General features: G+C 40.1%; 1 protein-coding gene across 2 annotated transcripts in view; it reads right to left on the minus strand.

Annotated features, from left to right (window-relative positions):
* LOC140714715 (transmembrane channel-like protein 6) overlaps positions 1–20654 on the minus strand; it is a 98846-nt gene that overhangs the window by 23740 nt on the left and 54452 nt on the right. Inside the window, exons 4-12 of one of the 2 annotated variants that reach the window (XM_073026213.1) lie at positions 18468–18613; positions 17094–17198; positions 14709–14864; positions 13247–13349; positions 11178–11268; positions 9063–9314; positions 7329–7504; positions 2151–2295; positions 849–1004 (exon numbers count right to left, since the gene is read on the minus strand). In XM_073026213.1, the coding sequence (XP_072882314.1) occupies positions 849–1004; positions 2151–2295; positions 7329–7504; positions 9063–9314; positions 11178–11268; positions 13247–13349; positions 14709–14864; positions 17094–17198; positions 18468–18613 (1330 nt within the window). Of the gene's footprint in view, positions 1–848; positions 1008–2150; positions 2296–7328; positions 7505–9062; positions 9315–11177; positions 11269–13246; positions 13350–14708; positions 14865–17093; positions 17199–18467; positions 18614–20654 lie in introns of both variants that reach the window. The other variant, XM_073026212.1, reaches the window with a different exon arrangement.

The raw sequence follows: 20654 nt of genomic DNA on the forward strand, positions 1-20654 counted from the left end.
AACGATTTCATTTGATGAATGTCTTCCTATAGATATGCATGCTTTGTTCACTATAAAGGAGAAAAAGGTTTTCAGCCAGCACTTAGAACAAATCACTCATTTCCCATTGGCTAAGCAGATAGATTAAATGTACACAAATGCCTCTATGCCCTCTCCATTTCCCTTTTCTTTCATATCATAGTGAGAACTGATCTCTGCGCATGTCAATTTTAGAGCTGACCCTTTACAAAAATAAACTATCCTTGCTGTCCATCAGCAGCTCCTGATTTCTGTGTCTTCCTCCAGTCCCATGTCTTAGAGATTCATGCAGTCCTCCAATTCTAGCTTCCTGAATGTCCATTTTCATATGCTCCTGCATTGGCAGCTCATTGGTAGAGGTAGAGGTGGAATTCTAAACAACTTAGTCAAAACAGAGAGGTTTACAATGCCACCTCTACCTCCATACTTCATTTTTCCCTTTGAAATGTAACTCAAAGCTGGCCTCTTTGGGGAAGTTTCATGACTTCTGCCCTAATACTATACAGTATATGGCTCTATGTCAGTTCCAGTTGACAAGTCTTGAATATTTTTTGCTACATTAAAATTGGTGCATAAATGTAAGTTGATATTTATTTTTTATTTTAAACTTTCCACTAATGTACTTAGCATTCGCGATCAAGCACTCGAGAATATTGGCATGACTTCCACAAAGTTTAATTGTCTAATAACACAGCTGTAGAAACCACCGGAACATTTTTTCCATTAGGTGGAGAAATTAGATTTCCCCTATTTGATGTCTAGTGATTGTCGTGAAGTATTTACTAGTAACGAGCTTCGAATTGAAAGCTCATCATGAGATGGAGTCTCACCTTTAGCACTTTCTCAGAGAAAAAAAAGACACCAATGGCACAACCAGCGGCACTCCCCAAGGACAGCAGCCAGCCCAGAAAGTGAACAGACAGATTAGCAAACCACTGATAAACACTTAAGTGCTCTGTCTGGCAATTAGGCTCGGTAAGAAATTCCTGCTGGAGAAACGAAGAAAAGCAACATTTTAGACATTTGCACTAAATCAAGACCAATGCAGTTTTCCATTTTAACAAATGATTGTACTGATACATTGTTCTGAATTTCTTACTGGACTGCATGTTCCTGGCTTTTTTTAAATGTTCAAGGTTTTTAAAGTCTGAGATTAGCCTTAGCATGTCAAGTTCTATCTAATTCTGATATAAATTTCTACCTGGTGAGAGAGCTTTCTGTCCTCACCCTGACATCTCAATTAAGACCAGATTTAAACATTTTTCTGTTAACTGCTGGCTTATACCAAAACATTCACACAGTTCTGAACACAAAACTGTGATATAATAATGTAATGTTGTTACTTTGCCACGTCAAAACCAAACAAGACAATATGTGGGAAAGCAGTAATGTGACAACTGGATTAGAGGGAAGTGTGTGGCATTATTTTCAATAGATTATAGATTTACTGAAATTAATCATTCTTAGAGTTTAACAATATAAAATTACATTCATTGTATTTTGAGTGAATACCAAGGCAATGAATTTCAAACTGCTTTGCTCATTAAAATTTAAAGAAGTGAATGAAGATTTACTGAAACTGAAGGTGGATTTCAAATGTAGTCATGGACCCCTCAACCATTGGCTCTTGAACCAGAGGGGATAACTTCACTCAACTTCACTTGCCCCATCACTGAACTGTTTCCACAACCTATGGATTTACTTTTGGGGACTTTTCATCTCACGTTCTCATACAAGAAATGAAATACATATAACCCAGGAATACCTCCCGCCTTTCAACAAGATCACTGGCTATGCTGCATCCAAGTCTGCGTTCCTACTTGATCAGGAGTGGAAATGACTAAAAATTCTTCCAGAGTTGGTTGTATCACTAATGAATTTCCATAAAAGTGCATCACAAACTTTTGTAACTCATTGTTAATCTTTGCCTAATCTCTTCTGCACTGAAGCCCTGACGTGCTTCACAAGGTGCCAGGTACACTAGAATTTCCAGTGAAGAATCATATATATTTAACTATCAGGACAAATCAAACATGGACATGATTCTGACATTTTAAGCCACGAGTACCCAAATGCAAATCATGTAGTAAAAACATATATTATAGTATTTAACATGAAGCAAGGGTACTCACCTTTAGTTGGGTAGTGATGTCCTCATAATTTAACTCAACAGACTGTTTCTGAGTTACTTTAAAATCCCAAAAGCAAAACACTTTCACTGCCAGATCATGGTAGCCACTGCCGACTCGATAGCTCTCTCCAAATGCTTTGGACAAGCTAAAAGGTTAAATTCAAAAATGATCTAAAGCTGCCCCAAGCTATAAACCCATTTCTGTACAGTTCTTTAAATAAAATAGGCTTCATTTTGTTCTTGCTGAATGACACTAACTTGATCTATCTAAAGAATATACCATGGCATATGTCTGTATGTTAGAAGGATAATCAGATTTCTGGATCACTGGGTTCTCTGTACAAAAAGGATGGATTACACCTGAGCCCAAGGGGGCCAGTATCCTTGTGGGCAGGTTTGCTGGAGCTGTTGGGGAGGGCTTAAACTGATTTGGCAGGGGATTGGACTGAGGATGGGGCAGTTGGTATACAAGTAGGTGCAATGTGTAGTGAGACTGTGAGAATGGACAGGCAGATGATAGGGCAAAATTGCAGTCAGTGGGATGAGTTGAAGTGTAACATGGAGAGAAAATCAAAAAAAGGTGATGATTACTGTTGTGTATTTAATATTTCAGTAGTATTTGAGTAATATTGTTCACATATTGTTTGACTAAGCATTCTTGTTCATTTAAATAATTCACTATGGGTTATATGTAAAAAATAAATGAACTGAACACATCATGATGTTACCACGTGATATGAGCATGCCTCGCTTAAACTAAAAACTACTCCAAGATACATTATTCAGGGCTCACATACAAAATGCAGCAGGCCAGGTTGCTTGAATTTCCAGCATCTGCAGATTTCCTCGTGTTTGCTTATTCCAGGCTCTGTGCTTTTGCTTACAATTAGTTTAATGTTTTGTAGTGGCAAAGCATAAATACAGGACTGAAGGTGATATTTTGAATACACTCAGTACACAGAGTAAGGTAAAGGGTCTTGTAGCACAGTTTGGAGTCGGCAGGTGTGACTTTGTGGGCATCACTGATTCTACACATTATATAGAAAGGAAAGGCTGGTAGGCAGAGGGAGTGGGGTGGCTCTGTTGTTAAAAATATAAATCAAATCCTTAGAAAGAGGTGACATAGGATCAGAAGATGCAGACTTAAGAAACTGTCAGGGTAAAAAGACGCTGATGGGAGTTACTGTGCCGGTAAAGTGGTCAGCCATTGAATCACAGTGGACTTAGTATAGCTTTTTTGACACTGATCAACAGAAAAAAGACTCTTTCGTGTCAAAGTGAAAACAGATCTCTACAAAGTGATCTAAATTAATTACAAATATGAACACAAAATAATTGATTGCACAAGTATTCACCCCCTTCAGGTCAGTATTTAGTAGATGCATCTTTGGCAGCAATTACAGCCTTGAGTCCGTGTGGATAGATCTCCATCAGCTTTGCACATCTGGACACTGCTCATTCTTCTTTACAAAACTGCTCAAGGTCTGTCAGATTGCATGGGGATCATGAGTGAACAGCCCTTTTCAAGTCCAGCCACAAATTCTCAATTGGATTGAGGACTGGACCCTGACTTGGCCACTTCAGAACATTAACTTTGTTGTTTTTAAACCATTCCTGTGTAGGTTTGGCTTTATGTTTGAGGTCATTGTCTTGCTGGAAAACAAATCTTCTCCCAAGTCACAGTTCTCTTGCGACAGCATCAGGTTTTCCTCCAGGATTTCCCTGTGTTTTGCTGCATTCATCTTACCCTCTACCTTCACAAGCCTTCCAGGGCCTGCTGCAGTGAAGCATCCCCACAGCGTGATGCAACCACCACCATGCTTCACGGTAGGGATGGTGTATTTTTGATGATGTGCGCCAAACATAGCGTTTAGTCTGATGGCCAAAAAGCTCAATTTTGGTTTCATTTGACCATAGAAACTTCTTCCAGATGACTTCAGAGTTTCCCATATGCCTTCTGGCAAACTGTAGCTGAGATTTCATGTGATTTAATTTCAACAGTGACTTTGCCAACCTCCCATAAAGCTGAGCACCTGGAAGCATCTGGACAACAGTATTATGCACATTCTCTCCCAGCTCAGCCATTACAGCCTTAGAGAGCAACTTTAAAAGCTAAATAGGTACCTTTAAAAAAGTGTGACTTGTCAAGAAGTTTGTATTCTGGATGATATGTTGGGTTAAACAATGTGGCTGCAATTGCAGAACTGACACAACACATATCTTGCTCTAAAGATCTGTCTATAATATTCCTGATGGGGGTTTTCACACCACTGATTGTTGCACCTCTACGTAACTAAATAAAACAGTGTAAAAAACACCCTTGGCAATTTTAAAAGCACCAGAAAGTGTTGGGGATGGGCAAGGATAATGAAAAAGAAATAGGAGTTGAATATATACCCATTCATATCTGCTCTGTCACTCAAATTTTTGCCTCAGTGCAAAAATTAAAATAGTGAAATCATCTCATTTTCACTCCTGGCCATTTCTGGTATCTCCAAGAATGAATGCTTGAAACCACAGTGAGCAAAACAGTTCTCAATAGTCTTACTGCTTATCTCTTGCCAACTATCAGTGACAAAAATTGCTGATTTTTGAACACAAACACACGCAACTGATGCTATTTAAAAACTGTTTGCTCCAAGCCTGTTGCAGTTTCTAATGGCAATGCAAATGTACACGACTGATGCTAGTTAGAAACTGTTCGGGAAACAGTCTCCTGTTCCAATTAAGTGGCGTAGTGTTAAAAATAAACAAGGGAACCCTGGTGATTTTCTCAATTACTTTTTGTTCTTTAAGAGTTGTCCCAAATAAGCGGCTGCCACGATTAACTCATTGCCCAATTAATTGGATTTCACTGCATTTGATTCCTTTCATAATAAAAGATGTGTTTTCAATATTACCAGCAACAGACTCTCCACAGCCTATCTCATAGAGCCCAAACTTTTTCTACACTATTCCCTAGATGAAGAAACTTTCTCGCCTCTGTCCTGAATTCCAATCCCCTTATATTGAGACCGTCTTACCTGGTTCTAGACATAAACATTTCCATATCTACCCTGTATGAAATTTTACATCATAATTCACCTCACATTCTTCTAAAATCAAAAGACCATGGGCCGGGTCTTCTTAATCTCTCTTCATACAACAAATACAACATTAAATAGTGTCAATCTACATGGTAATCTACAACTACGTGGTAATCTACAATCTACATCTACATGGCTCTGGTAAACGTTTCACTGCTAATGTATTGGGCTTTCTGCAGAAGCTATGTTTGGGGTATGGTTAGTGATAAGGGGTGCTTTGCAATGTGAGCCATCCAATCAGGGGAGCGGGTTTTTTCCTTTGTGTGCCTGACCCTGGTGTGAGTTGGGATGTTTGTTCGGCGGAGGTGAAGAGAGAAGATGCTGGAGAGACCCAGTCGTAGGATTCAATCCGAAGGGGACCGTGATTTGATGGAGCAAGGTGCCAAGGTCTACTGAGGATCAGAGAATACGGCTTTTGGAAGAATTGAGCTCCAACTGGTGCACATTGGCTGTTTAATTTTAATGGGCCCTTTTTGTTTTTTATCTTTTTTTTTGCCAGTCCTTTAGTTAAGGTTCATAAATATAATTCCTTTAATCACGTACAATGTGCTGTCTGTCATTTCTTGGAACTGAGTTGTAACAGGGTAGCAAATTACGCAGCATCCACACAAACCTGGGTTTGGGGTGGGAGGGCTGTCCCAATCTCACGGATTTGGCGGGACTGGAGTGTGTATTCCCTAGGCTTGTGCAGCTCAAGGAAACCGAGGTTTCATACAAAGCCTCTTACAATCTGCTTTTGGTTTTCCCCACCAGTCTACTCCTGTATTCAGCTTTCCCTTTTCTAATTAATGTCTGTTTTTTGAAGTTTGTTGCTCAATTTTGAAACACAATAAGGCTTTTCCTTTGGGTTATACTAGGTTTAATATCTTTTGAATGCCACAGTTCAACTCCTTTTCCTGCTGGATTTTGTGCCTTAAAGAGATAAAGATACTTATTGCAAACAATGTATTTTCCTCAAAGCATGACCATTGCTTGTTTACTGTCAAACATTTTCATATTTTCCAGTCTATGATAACCAAGTCACATTTCTTAACTTTGTTGTTTGCTTAAATTTAAGAATGTGGTTTCGGCTTGAAATAAGTCACTTTCAATTCTTCTATTACATCTCATCAAATTATCATTACTCTTGCCGAAAAGACCTCTTAACAATCTGATATTTTGCAAACAACACTATGCAAAAATGCTTGTTTCCACTTTGGTTTTCAATGCACTGATCCATAAAGCATTCTTGTATATACCCCATGAATCTATCCACTGTTGCCTTTCTGGCTTGAACAGCCCATATATAGATTAACATATCCCTATTATTAGCACATTGTCCTTGTTAAATGCACATTTACACTATGTTCTACATTAACACCACTATTTGAGAGCCTAGAGATAAATTTCTTCATCTTGATTCTACTGATTCAGGTTCTGAACTATGGTCCTCTCTACTGCCTTTATTCTATTCTATACTCTTCCCCCCCCCCCCCGCCCCATTTTGCAAGTTGCACACCCTGGACTCAAGCAACTAACGTGGTTGTGGATCATTCCAGCTGGATATATCACCCCAAATGCAGAGACGTATATTTGGAAACATTTTAAAGGTGGTCTCCTTCAAGAAAATTTGCATTGCATTATCCCTATCGGAAGTACTTTAACTTAGACCTTGAGAATTAAGCCATTTATCCACTGAGTCTGCTTTGATCATAGCTGATTAATTTACTCTCTAAACTATTATTACTGTGTTATCCTTGTTTACAATTGAATTCTTCAACAATCATTTCAATTAAAGAATTATTGAGCTGAAATAGACACTTGGATGCTTTTTCTGTAGATATTGGCAGGCTGCTGACTGCTTGGACCATAAGACATAGGAGAAGGATGAGGGCACTCGGCCCAACGAATCTGCTCCTTTCTGTTTCTGGTTCAGATTTCTAAAGATTTACCCCAATCCAAACACAAAATTCCATTCACATAAATAGATGTAAATACCAAAGGAATGTTAAAGTGCTCTTCCTTGAAGAAATATGCAAAATTAGAAATCTATTACTTTTAATGAAATGCATAGAGTTTCACCATTAACATATATATAAAGAAAGGAGTCTTACCAATGAACCAGGATGATGCAGGTGATGAAAAAGGAAGTTCCAACAGTGTAGAGGTATGCAATTGGCATGTTATATGGCACGTTAATAGAGCTATCATTGTATCCAGAACTGCTGAAGATGTTCCAAGTGTTGTTAGTATAATAACCTTGAAACAGAATTGTGTCTGTGAAATAACCCTATACGTGAAAAGAAACATTAATTAAAATCACAATTTGAACATACTTCCATTATTTTAGTTCACCATTAATTCAGCTTGCAAAAATAAAACCTTCCACTTATATTTACGGTGTTTTAAAGTGTTGATATTCAAATTGCCATCTTTAGCTGCTCCATTAATTAGATAAATTACACTCAGTAATTATACACCTTCATTAATGGGTATGCAGAAGCAATTCATATACGAAGACTTGCTAATCAATATATTTAAAAATATTTTCTACTTATTTACAAAGATTTTACTGTCCTTGAAATGTTAACTCTTTTTCTGGGATGCTGCCTGACCTGTTGACTGTTTCAGGAACTTTTGTCTTTATTTCAAGTTTCTAGCATCTTCAGTTTTTGGGCTTTAAATTTTTATACACATTTTCTTTCATTAACCAGAACCAAATGTCTTCCTTGACAAGACGATTTATTCAGATACAAGCACACAGGGGAGAAACACAGAATTGGCTTCCTTTTTTGTCCCATTCGCCATACAAGGTAGACCAACTTCATCTTCCTTTTTTTAAAGCCACAGGAGTTTTTCTCTTTGTTGGCCAGTGCACAGACATCATGAAGAAATCCCATATGAAGAAATCTTTAAAACTTTGTTGATAATTTCTAAAGCTGGAGATCCATACACAGTAACTTCAAACTTTGCACTGAAGAATTCATTGTTGCTCCATTTAATTCAACAATGCGTACCTCAGGAACTCTCTAACCAGTTCATCTTCCATGGCTTTGATGACTGTCCACCTCATACTTGCAGCAAAATTAGTTGGCAACAAGCATTCTACTTGAGGAGGTGCATGCCAACCCAAGCCTGCCTCTACTCAGTGATCTATCAGTTAACCAGCTGTAACAATCTTTGTAATGGATGTTACCGGCATTAATCCTGGACTCCAGCTGTTGTTGATCTGGATTTGACTTTCTAGAGGTCTTATTCAAATAAGATTTTTGTCTAGTTAACCAAAACATTGGTTTATTTTTAGATAACCCATTCCGCAATGGTGCAGACCAAAACATGAAACACAATGCCCAGCATTGCACTGGCATCCAGCCACCAAGTATCATACCAGTTGATTAAGCTAAATGCAAATGCTAAATAAATAGTCCAGATCAATATTATAGTTCACGTTAGAATATCAGAAATCAGCATCTTTAAAAATAAGGTTGCCTTGCTTGCTATAGCTAATTTTTAATATAATAGTTGGGAATCATACTCAACAAATGTTGCAACAATATATAAAAAAACCAAATATTATTAACATGAGAAAGTCTGTAGATGCTGGAAATCCAGAGCAACACACACAAAATGCTGGAGGAACTCAGCAGATCAGGCAGCATCCATGGAAATGAATAAACAAACAACGTTTCGAGCTGAGATGCATCGCCACTCTGAAACGTAGCACTGTTTATTAATTTCCAGAGATGTTGCCAGACCTGCTGAGTTCCTCCAGTGCTTTGCTTGTGTTGCAATAAACATTATTGCCAAGAGAATGCTTTCTAAGATAAACCAGGTTTGGTTTCACTTACAGTGCCATATAGGAGCTCCAATCCGTCAAAGTTTCCCTTTGTTGTTTCAGGAGGGTTAGTGGCTTGAGGAATGACAATAAAGCAAAGGTTCAGGACAAGGAGCAAAGCGTTGAACATCAGCAGCATCTTGAGGAAGATGAAGTAGGACAGCACGCCCATGCCAAAGCGACCGCTAATTTGCTTCTGGGCAATCTGCCACAACTGCAAGGAGTGTAGGAAGGAGAGAAACCCATACCAACACCGCCTGATAGCCTAATCACAAAACAAACACAAGAACAACAACACACAAGTCTGTCAGAGGACAATAACAATCAAATTATAACAAAAGCTACTTAATTTATTGGAAAATTAACACCATTAACTATAAGCAACAATGTCACGTATTTCATTTACATCATTAAAATAAGCATACCCGTGGTTCCTTCCAGTGTGAAATTCAGGTGCAATTCTAAGTTTAAAAATTGACCGTGAAAATTATAGATCGGGTTGACATCCACTACTTCGTGCTGAAGGGGACAGAAGGGGATTGCTCCCTTCTTTACAGTCAATGTTATTCAGCGTTCAAAGTAAATTTATTATCAAATTACATACATATCACCACATGCTATCTTGAGATTCACTGTCTACAATACTTTAGACGCAGAGGGTCTAATTGAGAAATATGTCGGTTGGTAAATGGATCAAAGTGCATCAGCTTTTCAAGCAAAGAATAGTTACCACTAGTTCAAACTGTGGTGAATGTTCTGATGCTTTCTATGCCAGTGATGCATTGGACTCCATTTCAATTAAGATACCATTCTGCGGTATGCTGTATCGCTCAGTCCCAGCATCGTTTTCCTCTCTCCTGTTTTCATTCATCATCACCGAGTTAGATTCCCCCTAGACATTTCAGCAGCAATTAACAAACCTTCACAGGCACCATTTGCATCATTCATAAGAGTATAAGATATAGGAGCTGAAATAGGTTATTTGGCCCATGAGTCTGCTCTGCCATTTCATCATGGCTGATCCATTTTCCCTCAATCTGCAGTCCCAATTTCCTGGCTTCTCCCTGTATCCCTTCATGCCCTGACTAATCAAGAATCTATCAACCTCTGTGTTAAATGTACCCAATGACTTGACCTCCACAATGAATTCCAGAGATTCATAACACTCTGGCTAAAGAAATTCGTCTTTATCCCCATTCTAAAAGGACATCCCTCTATAATGATGCCGTGTCCTCTGGCTTAGACTCTTCCACCATAGCAGACATCATCTCCACATCCGTTCTACTGAGACCTTTCAACATTCGATAGGTTTCAACGAGCTTACTCTTCATTCTTCTGAATTCCAGTGAGTAGAGGCCCAGAGCTATCAAACGCTCTTCGTATGACAAGCCTTTCAATCCTGGAATCATTTTTGTGAACCTTCTTTGAACTCTCTCCAATGTCAGCACATCCTTTCTTAGATAAGGGGCCCTTCAATCCCTTTTTATTCTTCCACCATATTGTTTGCCCCTCCCGTCACTTTTCCGTGCAATTAAAACTGCATTTGAATTCTAAATTTTCCAAAAGATTAATCAACCCAAAATAACCAACTATTTTTCTCTCCCACAGATGCTTCCTGACCTGCTAATTCAAGCAATTTGTGTTTTTATTAACAGTAATGTAAATCGCAGCACGAGTATCTCATGGTCTACATGTGCAGATGCCTATTTTGAGACAGCCAAATTTTTAGGCCGGTTGGCAGAAATTACTCGTTAGAGCAAAATAATTTTCTTACATTTTTGGACAATGAGATTTTGAAAAAAAAACAATCATGGATGCCATAAAAACACTACCAATATTTAAGTGTCTTAAACATTTCTTAACAGGAAGTGCTATAACCATGCAAATCACTGTTGAATAGCCTGAAAACTTTATTGAAGAGTACATTCTAGTATTGAAAGGATAAATGGGTGGTGGCTCTCAGAACCTAATAACAGAACTGAGTTATGTTGTACTTCACAATAATTTCAATATTTTTCAACTCCAGCATATAATAGTCGCTTTGGACATTGTTCAACATAATAGAAAATGATAAACATCAAAAAAACAATATGACGATTTCAAAATAAAAGAAATTTAAACCACTTACAATGATCAGACTGTATTTCATACGGCTCCAACAGGAGAGGCCATTCTTTTCAAGAGGACTGTCACTGATGTCCCTCTGTGGCGCCAAACGTCTAACGGAACACATAAGATGTTACTTTGCAAATACGCAGTCACCTTCAGCTGTAATATAATGCTATAATGTTCTATAATGTGTTACTAATCTCAGCAATCCTAACTTCCCCAAACATGTATTAAAAACACAAGGAGGTCTGAAGGTGCTGGAAATCCAAAGTAACACACACAGAATGCCGGAGGAGCTCAGCAGGTCAGGCAGGGGGAAAAACAGTCGACGTTTCGGGCCGGGACCCTTCTTCAGGACTGAAAAGGAAGGGAGAAGATGCCAGAATAAAAAGGTGGGGGGGGGGGGAGGGGATGGAGGATAAACTAGAAAGTGAGAGGTGAAGTCAGGTGGGTGGGAAAGGGCTGGAGAAGAAGGAATCTGATAGGAGAGAAGAACGGACAAGATGGAAGGGTCTCAGGAGGAAGTGATAGGCAGGTAAGAAGAGGGAAAAGGCCGAGTGGCGAATAGAAGAAGAGGGGAGAGGGAGGGAAAAACATTATCAGAAGGAGAAATCAATATTCATGCCATCAGGCTATCCAGATGGAATATAAGGTGTTGCTCCTCCACCCTGAGGGTGGCCTCACCTTGGCACAAGAGGAAGCCATGGACTGACACGTCTGAATGGGAATTAAAGTGTTTAGCCACCAGGAGGTTCCACTTGTGGCGGATGGACTGGAGGTGCTCGACAGAGCGGTCCCCCAATTTACAATGGGTCTCATCAATGAAGAGGAGGCCGCTTCAGGAGCGCCTGGTACAATAGACGACCCCAGCAGATTCGTAGGTGAAGTGTTGCCTCAGCTGGAAGGATTGTTTGGGAGATGAGGGAGGAGGCGTATGGGCAGATGTAGAACTTAGGCTGCTTGTAGGGACAGGTGCCGGAAGGAAGATAAAGTGATCCCTTCGGAAAGCCAGGTGGGGGAGGTAAAGATACGTTTAGCGGTAGGATCCCTTCGTGGCTAGAAATTCCCAAGTTCCTTGCATCTACACCTCAAAATAATATGTCTATGATGCAAACACGAGGAAATCTGCAGATGCTGGAAATTCAAGCAACACACACAAAATGCTGGTGGAACGCAGCAGGCCAGGCAGCATCTATAAGGAGAAGCACTGTCGACATAGATGCTGCCTGGCCTGCTGCGTTCCACCAGCATTTTGTGCATGGTGCTTGTCTACAGTGACCCTGCTTGTAATAACTGTGAGCAATGAAAGAATGTCTATTGGTGACATAATAGTCTCAACTGAAATGTCTGACCACCTTTCAGACCGAACCCTCTCAGCTGACTGGGCTTGCATTGAAACAAAATGCCAGCAAAGTTTCTTGTGGGGAATGCATAAAGGAAGGTTTTCTCATTAACAATTCAAAGCATTAACAATCACTTCTTAAAAGCATGTGCAAATGTCATCAGTTTGGTGGCTGAAATCCTCAATAACGCTGCCAGTTCTGAATCAGAAAGTATCAGTGATCATTTTATTGGTCGTATAAACAGATTGCAAAACAATTTATCGCTTCAGACATGCTCAGGCAGTAGAATGGCTAAGAGATTGAAAGAGTTGCTGATGTAAACCCATGCTGACTAAGCTGTGCCGAGAATTTCCTCAAGGGTAATTGCCAGTACAAAGGGGAAACACACTAAAGATGGTAGCTGAACTTAGAAACAGAACTGGGACATCTGCATGATAAGCTTATCACTACTTTGTAGTTCTATCTATCTCTTTCTGTCACTCAATATAATACAAAACTATTTTTAAAACAAATATTAAAAAGCAATGTTTGATAATTCTTAAATAAAATAGTTTTTCTGGGTACAGTCACAACTGGGGGACAAACCGCCCAAGCCACATGCTTTGAATGGATTTAAACAAACAGATAGCAAAGTTTATCATAGCAACTCCTATTGACAGTAACAGTACTAAACAGACAGATTAGGGACTTGGATAGATATTGCGGTACGTGACAGCGTATCACTTTGTTCATGCGCAGTGCTGACCTAAGCTCCCGTTTCATTGACAGATTCAGAGGCATGCTCTTCAGCATCTTGGCACGATCGTTCGCTGGCATCTGCCGCAATTCATTTAAGAGCTTTTTCTTCTCTGAGTATAGAAATCAAATAAAAATAGCTTATTAGTCAATTCTTTGCAAAAAAAAACAAACAGCAGGCAACCAGTGCAATATATTAATTTCAAACATCGGCTGGCCGCTGGTCAAAACTCTATTACACTGCCATGACCCGCTCCAGCCTTTTAACCTCAGGCAGTGACCCTGATTGAAGTCCCCTCCCCTCCACATTTTTGATGACTGGATTGGCTGCTAGGCTGTATATATATATATTTAAACATCAGATAGAACCCATGCAATATTTTATTCAAACTACAAAATCACTTTTTTTAAAACTTTGTTTCAGAATTACTGAACACCCAGAAATGTCTGGCTAGAAAATTAGTAATTGCTTCCTTTTTTTTATATATACGCTGAAATGATTTGTGCAGTAAAGGGCAAATCAGATACTCTCAGTACAATGATTTCTTCCAATTCCATTGCCTTCCTTTTTCCATCACCCTTAGTTCCTTTATTAGGTACCTTTTATACTGGTTATGACTGAAGGGCAGGCAAATTACATACCTTGGGTCAATGGTGCCATGTATTTGGCTACAATAACAGAGCAGGGCATTTTGTCCTGTCACATTCCCTTTCTTCCTTGGGAGTTATACATATTCTTCTCTCAGTGCTACAGTCGGATTTTGTTTGCCGTGGACAGGATAGATTCTTAGATTCAAACACAATACTATGACCAGATTTTGGGCTCTTCTTTTTTAAATTAGGCAGCACAGCAACATAGCAGTTAGTGTAATGCTCTATAGTGTCATCTGCACGATCATGGCACAATTCCTAATGCTGTCTGTACGGAGTTTGTAAGCTCTCCCCATGACCATGTGGGTTTTCTCTGAGTGCTCCGGTTTCTTCCCGTATTCCAAATACACAGAAGGTTGGAAAGTTGTGGGCATGCTACAATGGTCCTGGAAGCATGGTGATACTTGTGGGCTGCTCCCAGCATATCTTGAGGTGCATTGGTCGTTGACAACAAATCAAAGCATTTCAGTCTATGCTTCAATGTACTTGTGATAAATAAAGCTGCAGTCTTTAATCTTTCAATCCGGTTATCAGCTGAGCCACTTTATGAAGGAAGTTTCATAGAAAGTGATAAAGCACAGCACAGTCTGCCCTGAATTCAGTCTAATTGCCTACAACTGACCTTGTGCATTAAAAATTTTTGTATCACTCTCCCAAGTGTGCCATCCCACCATATTGCAGGGCAACTCAATGACAAAAGTTCTCCAAGTTACAAACAGATTCTTCAAACGACATACTTGAAATATTAAAATAACTGCTTTGCTAAGGAAAAATTTTAGTCTATTTTATCATCAAAATTTTAATCTTGCATTAAAACTTACCCTGTTCTTCTTCATAATTTCCATCTACAGCAACTGTATCCCTTATACTTGGTCTCATTGATCGAGGCATGTCTTTTATTGAGGGCCGATTTCTTTTTCGCCGTAATTTCAATGTACGATTATAATATTCGGAGATAATTGCACCCCTCGACCGACCTGTATGTGATATAAAATTCAATCGCTTTTATTGTCCTGGTGATCTCAAGGACTTTCAAAGGTAAGAACATAAATCCTGTGGAAAGAGCATTTACAGGAGCCTAGCCACAAACTTCTGATACCGATTTTCAGTTGAAGATGAACTGTGGAGTGAAGTGGATTTATCTTTACCCTATATGAAATTCCTTTTCAGTACAATGAATTGGTTACTCATGAAAGGGTAAGAGTGAGCGATTTCAAACTCCTGAGTGTCAATTTCTCAGAGGACCTAACCCAGACCCAACAAATCAATGCAGCTATAAAGAAGGCAAGACAGTGGCTATATGTCATGAGATGATTGAGGAGATTTCTACAGATGTACTGTGGAGAGACTTCTAACTGGCTGCATCACCATCTGGTACGGGGGGTGGCACAGGATTGAAGAAAGCTGCAGAGAGTTGTAAAACAAGTCAGCTTCATCATGGGCATTAGCCTTCATAGTATCCAGACATCTTCAAGAAGCGGTGTCTCAAAAAGGCGGTGCCCATCATTAAGGACCCCATCACCCAGGATACACCCTCCTCTCATCGCTACGATCAGGAAGGAAGTACAGAAACCTGAAGGCACACAGCCAACAACTCAGGAACAGCTTCTTTCCCTCTGCCATCGATTTCTGAATGGACATTGAACCCATGAACACTATCTCACTATTTTTTAATTTCTATTTTATCTTGCACTACTTATTTAGTATATATATTCATACAGTAATTCAAAATTTTTCTCTATTATTATGTATTCCTGCCGCAAAGTTAAACAAATTTCACAACATATGCCAGTGATACTAAACCTGATTCTGAAATAGGAGAGAACTCAATTGGGTTAATGAGCAGAACCTTATCGATTCTTTTGTAGCTGAATGCAAACCTTTTAATGTAACAAGGGTTAAAACTGCTGTACAAGAATAAAAAGACCTCTTGTTTATGAAATACTGAATTTCCGGAACAGGATTTTTTATGTTAAGAAATAAACAGAGAAACACTAACAAACCAAATTTGCTTTTGATCATCTTTAATTAGCAGCAGGAATGAAATCTTTGAAACAACCATTCTTGACCTCAGCACTTGGAAGCATCGCCATAAGTGTAGAGTAAAACCATAGCCAGATAGAACAGCGAGAAAACATCAGAGACAGGTCAATGTTACAATCGCACATTGTGGAAAATGGGAATGAGAAGGTTAAAGTCAATCCGGCTCATTGCCCACGCTGGCCACTCGTTCATATTTCGCAGATGAGTGGATTGACTTCACCAGAGTCTTGGCTGCTGCAGCCTTCCCACAGAGTAGAGGCGGTCAAAGGCAATGGCACAAGATTAGATCCTGGACTCTAACCTGGTTTTTATAAAGTTTCCAAGAGTCAGAAACTTTATAAAAGCCGTTCAAATAGATTTCATTAAAATACTTCAAAAAACTATTTTACTTTGAAATTAAAAATAAAGTCAAGATAGATTAAAAGTACCATTTAATTTTTCAATTAAGGTCACAGATCCATTGAAGTGAACGGAGTTACACTACTAATACCAGCTAAGACTGATGTAAAGCTGCTAGGTTGGATACACCCAGCCCCTCAGCTCAGACTGATGTAGCTTTCACCCTGGGCTTGGCGGTGATTCCAGAAGTACTTGCACCTGGTTTCCAGGTCTTCCGGCAAAGCACAGGCATGGGACCCAGGGATGGACTCACCTGTGACCTGATGATCACAGAATATCACAGAGTATCACAGAGTAGAGGCAAGTTTCATTCAGGCCATTGTTGATTTAATAAGCAAATATTCTCCACAAGGAAGAATCATCCTCATCTTTAAAATGTCCAATTATTGAATAAGCTAATTTCATCATTTCTAATGTAAATATTCAATTCATATTATTCATAATATCTCTTGAAAGCAGTCTCCACACGGATCTGGACACAGAAGTGACTGCAGATGACAGAATTTGAAGCAAGAACTCAATGGGTTGCACGCGCACGTGTGTGGAGAGGGTGGTGAGTGGGTAGGAATTTGCAATGTCTGGAGATCGATCGGCACAGGGCTTTGACTCGAAATATCTCCAATTCCTTTCCTTCCACAGATGCTGCTTGACCCACTGAGTTCCTCCAGTAGATTGTTCCTCCACATGCCTGTACACGTGCATCAAATCAAAACAACTTACCGCTCCTTCAGGTAGGCTAACAAAATCAGAATGCTAATATTCACCTATGGTTCTGCTGGGCATGGAGGAGAGGACTTTCATGGTAGCTGAATCACAAAAGTCAACATCGAGCCATTCTTCAGGGAGTGATCTGCAAAACCCTGAATTTTCTGAATAAAATCAGAGCATAAAATTAATTGCAGAAGCCAGCACACTAGAGAAAATTCTTTCATTTTGGAACTTCTGACTTTGTATTGTTTCTTTTAAATTAAGTTGCCTTTGCAGCATGAACTATTTTCACCGGATTTATCTCACATACAATTGAAAGCCACATACATGCCCTCATCAGCTTCAGGTGTTTTTCCCATTGCTTCCCGTCCTTTTTCAAACAAATTCTCAATCCCTGATGGCCCAAGTGTGAACTGTTTACCCTTATGTTTAAATGCCTTCCTATCTTTGTTTTTCTCCCTCTCCCTGTAAACACCTCCAGCAACACCACATACTCAAGGGCTGCTTCTCAGGTTCGGGACTCATGTTTACCCTCCCCTTCCTTTACGGCCCCTTTGCTGGCCAGGACTCCAGCTGTTCATGCCCCCATGCTCCCGAGCTCTTCTTTAAGATGGGCATTGAGTTCAGAAGTTGGGAGGTAATAGTGAATTTGTACAAGACCTTGGTGAGGCCATACTTGGATGATTGCGTTCGGATTTCATCACCCTACTTTACGAAAGATGTTTTAGAACTGGAAATCGAGTGCTTGAAAGGATTTACAGGCATGTCACTAAGATTGAAGGATCAAGCTACAGAAAGAGCTTTGGCAGGCTCAGACTTTACTCCCTGGGGTATAGGAGAATGAGACACGATATACTAGAGGATAGAAAATTATCAGGGACATAGACAGGGTGAATGAACTCAGTATTTTTCCCAGGGTTGGGGAATCAAAAGTTAGAAGGCACAGATTTAATATGAAAGGGGAAAGATTTAGTAGGAACTTGAAGGGTAGCATTTGTTTTTGACACAGAGGGCTGTATGTATGTGGAATGTTGACAGAAGAGGCAGGCACAGTAACAACTTTGAAAAGTCTGTTGGATTGGTACATGAATAAGGAAGATTTAGAAGGTTATGGACCAAATGCGGGCAACAGGGACTAGCTTGGATAGGCATCTTTGTTGACATAGACTAGTTGGGCCGAAGGACATGTTTCTAGCTTGTGCAACTCTACTTCCTTTCACAAAACCTGTCTGCTCTCCAACTCTTTCACAATGACCCTCCTTAAAAGCCACCCCTCTAGTGTGTGCTTTCCAATTAAAGAAAACAAACTCTCTTGCATTTAAAGAAGTCAGCTGTTTCCCTTAAATGTGACGGTCTTCAGTGGCAAGTGTTCAGCTTGTGAATATAAAAACAGGAAATTATTCATTTATTAATATTGAAGTGTGCATTACCTTTCCCCACATCGGACATTTCCTCCAACTCAATCACTGCTGACGGCTCATATTCCTGATGACTTTGCACAGGGATTAGATGAGTGAAGGAGTTATCCATGACATTCTCAGAGAAGCAAGAATCAGGAGAAGCAGGACCACAGTCACTGGAATAAAAACATCACACTAGTCAAACTCAAAAAAATCAAGTCTTATCTCAGCTATCAGGAAAATTTTGCATCTTTATAAAACTCTGGATGGGCCACCCACCCTGCTTGTGGACTGTTTGTCCCTTTCACATCAGGGAAGAGGCTACGCATCTGTATACCAGGACCTTTCGACTCGAAACCGGTTACTTCCCCCAAGCTATCAGGCTGATCAACATCTCCACTCATTAACCCATCCTACCACCCCTACATACACATCACTAGTGTAATTTTATGTATACTTATGTATAAATTGGTCCTTGTTTATAACAGTTATTTGTACATTGTGTTTTATTGGATTGCTTTTATATTTACATTGTTTTTTTTATTGTGAACCCAAGAAGGGCCAACCAAACGTCTTGAATGACTACCGTTCAGTGACCCTGACCTCACATATCATGAAGATTAAGACCCTGGAGAGACTGGGAGACTGGTCCTGGCTCACCTCCAACCCCTGGTCAGATCAGCCCTCGATCCCTGCAGTTTGCCTACCAGGAGCACATTGGAGTTGGCGATGCTGTCATCTTCCTGTTGAGCAGAGCCTACTCACATTTGGATAAGCAGGGCCGCATTGTGAGGATTATGGTTTTTTGATCTCTCTCAAATGCCTTCAATACCATACAGTCCTCAATGCTGAGGGAGAAGCTCCGTTCAATGCAGGCTGACACTTCCACTGATTCCTGGATAATGGACTACAGGACTGGCACACCACAGTTCGTGTGGCTTCAGAGCTGTGTATCAGACATGGCTAAAAGTAGCATTGGGGCCCCACAGGGGACTGTATTGCCCCCCCCCCTTCCTGTTTACCCTGTGCACCTCAGATATTAGATACATCACTGAGTCATGTCAACTGCAGAAATTCTCTGATAGTTGGGTGTATTAAGGGAGGACGGGAGGATGAATACTGGGCCCTGGTGGAGGACTTTGTCGAATGGTGCAAGCTGAATCATCTGCAGATCAACAGTACGACAAAGGAGATGGTGATGGTCTTTAGGAAGACTAAATCTGCATTGCACCCTGTTACTATTGATGGTAAGGCAATGGATTTGGCGAGGTCCTACAAATACCTGGGGGTGCACCTGGACAACACACTTGAGTGGAGCACCAACACAGAGGCTGTGTACAAGAAGGGCCAGAGTTGCCTCTACTTCCTGAGGAGACTGAGGTTCTTTGAAATGTGCAGGCCTCTCCCTCACATGTTCTACCAGTCTGTTGTTCCCAGTATGCGGTGGTGTGCTGGGGCAGTGGCATCAACACGGGTGATGCCAACAGGCTCAATAAACTGATCAGAAAGGCTGGATCTGATACAGGAGTCAAACAGGACACACTGGAGGCTGTGGTAGAACAAAGGACCTTCCAGAAAATCCTGCCAATTCTGGACAATGTTTCTCCCCCTCTGCTTGCTTGGCTGAACAGAGGAGCACTTTCAGTAATAGACTAAGACAACTGTGCTGGTCCAACGAGCGCTAATATAAGGTCATTTTTACCTTCGGCCATTAGACTCTATAATGAGTCAACCTATAATCGGAGAAGTGATGACTTAACCTCTGTTTAGCTCTGTTTACCACATCCTGCTATCGTAGACATCTTGTGCAATACTGTACAATTCTTGCACTACCATCTTATCAGTATTTACTTAGAAATGTTGTAATCTTTAACTTGTAAGTTTTGTACATCTCATTTTTAAGGTAACCTTTTTAAATATCTTTTTACTTATCTTCTAATATTTGTATAGTTGTGCACTTGCAATGCGACTGTGACACTGTAATTTCCAATAAATAGATCTCTACGTCTATCGTGTGCTTTTTAAGCTGCATCTTGCTTTTGTTCTCCTTTGCACTAGTGTACTTAAGAATGTCAATAAACAGTGCTGAATCTTGAATCCGGAGTATTGCACTCATTTCCGGCCTCCCCATTATTAGGAGGATGTGAAGGTTTTGGACAAATCTGCCAGAATGGTGCCTGGTGCCGTAACAGGAGGTTGGACTAACTGGGGATTTTT

This window comes from Hemitrygon akajei, chromosome 22 (genome assembly GCF_048418815.1).
Source record: "Hemitrygon akajei chromosome 22, sHemAka1.3, whole genome shotgun sequence".
In the NCBI taxonomy this organism is placed as follows: Eukaryota; Metazoa; Chordata; class Chondrichthyes; order Myliobatiformes; family Dasyatidae; genus Hemitrygon; species Hemitrygon akajei.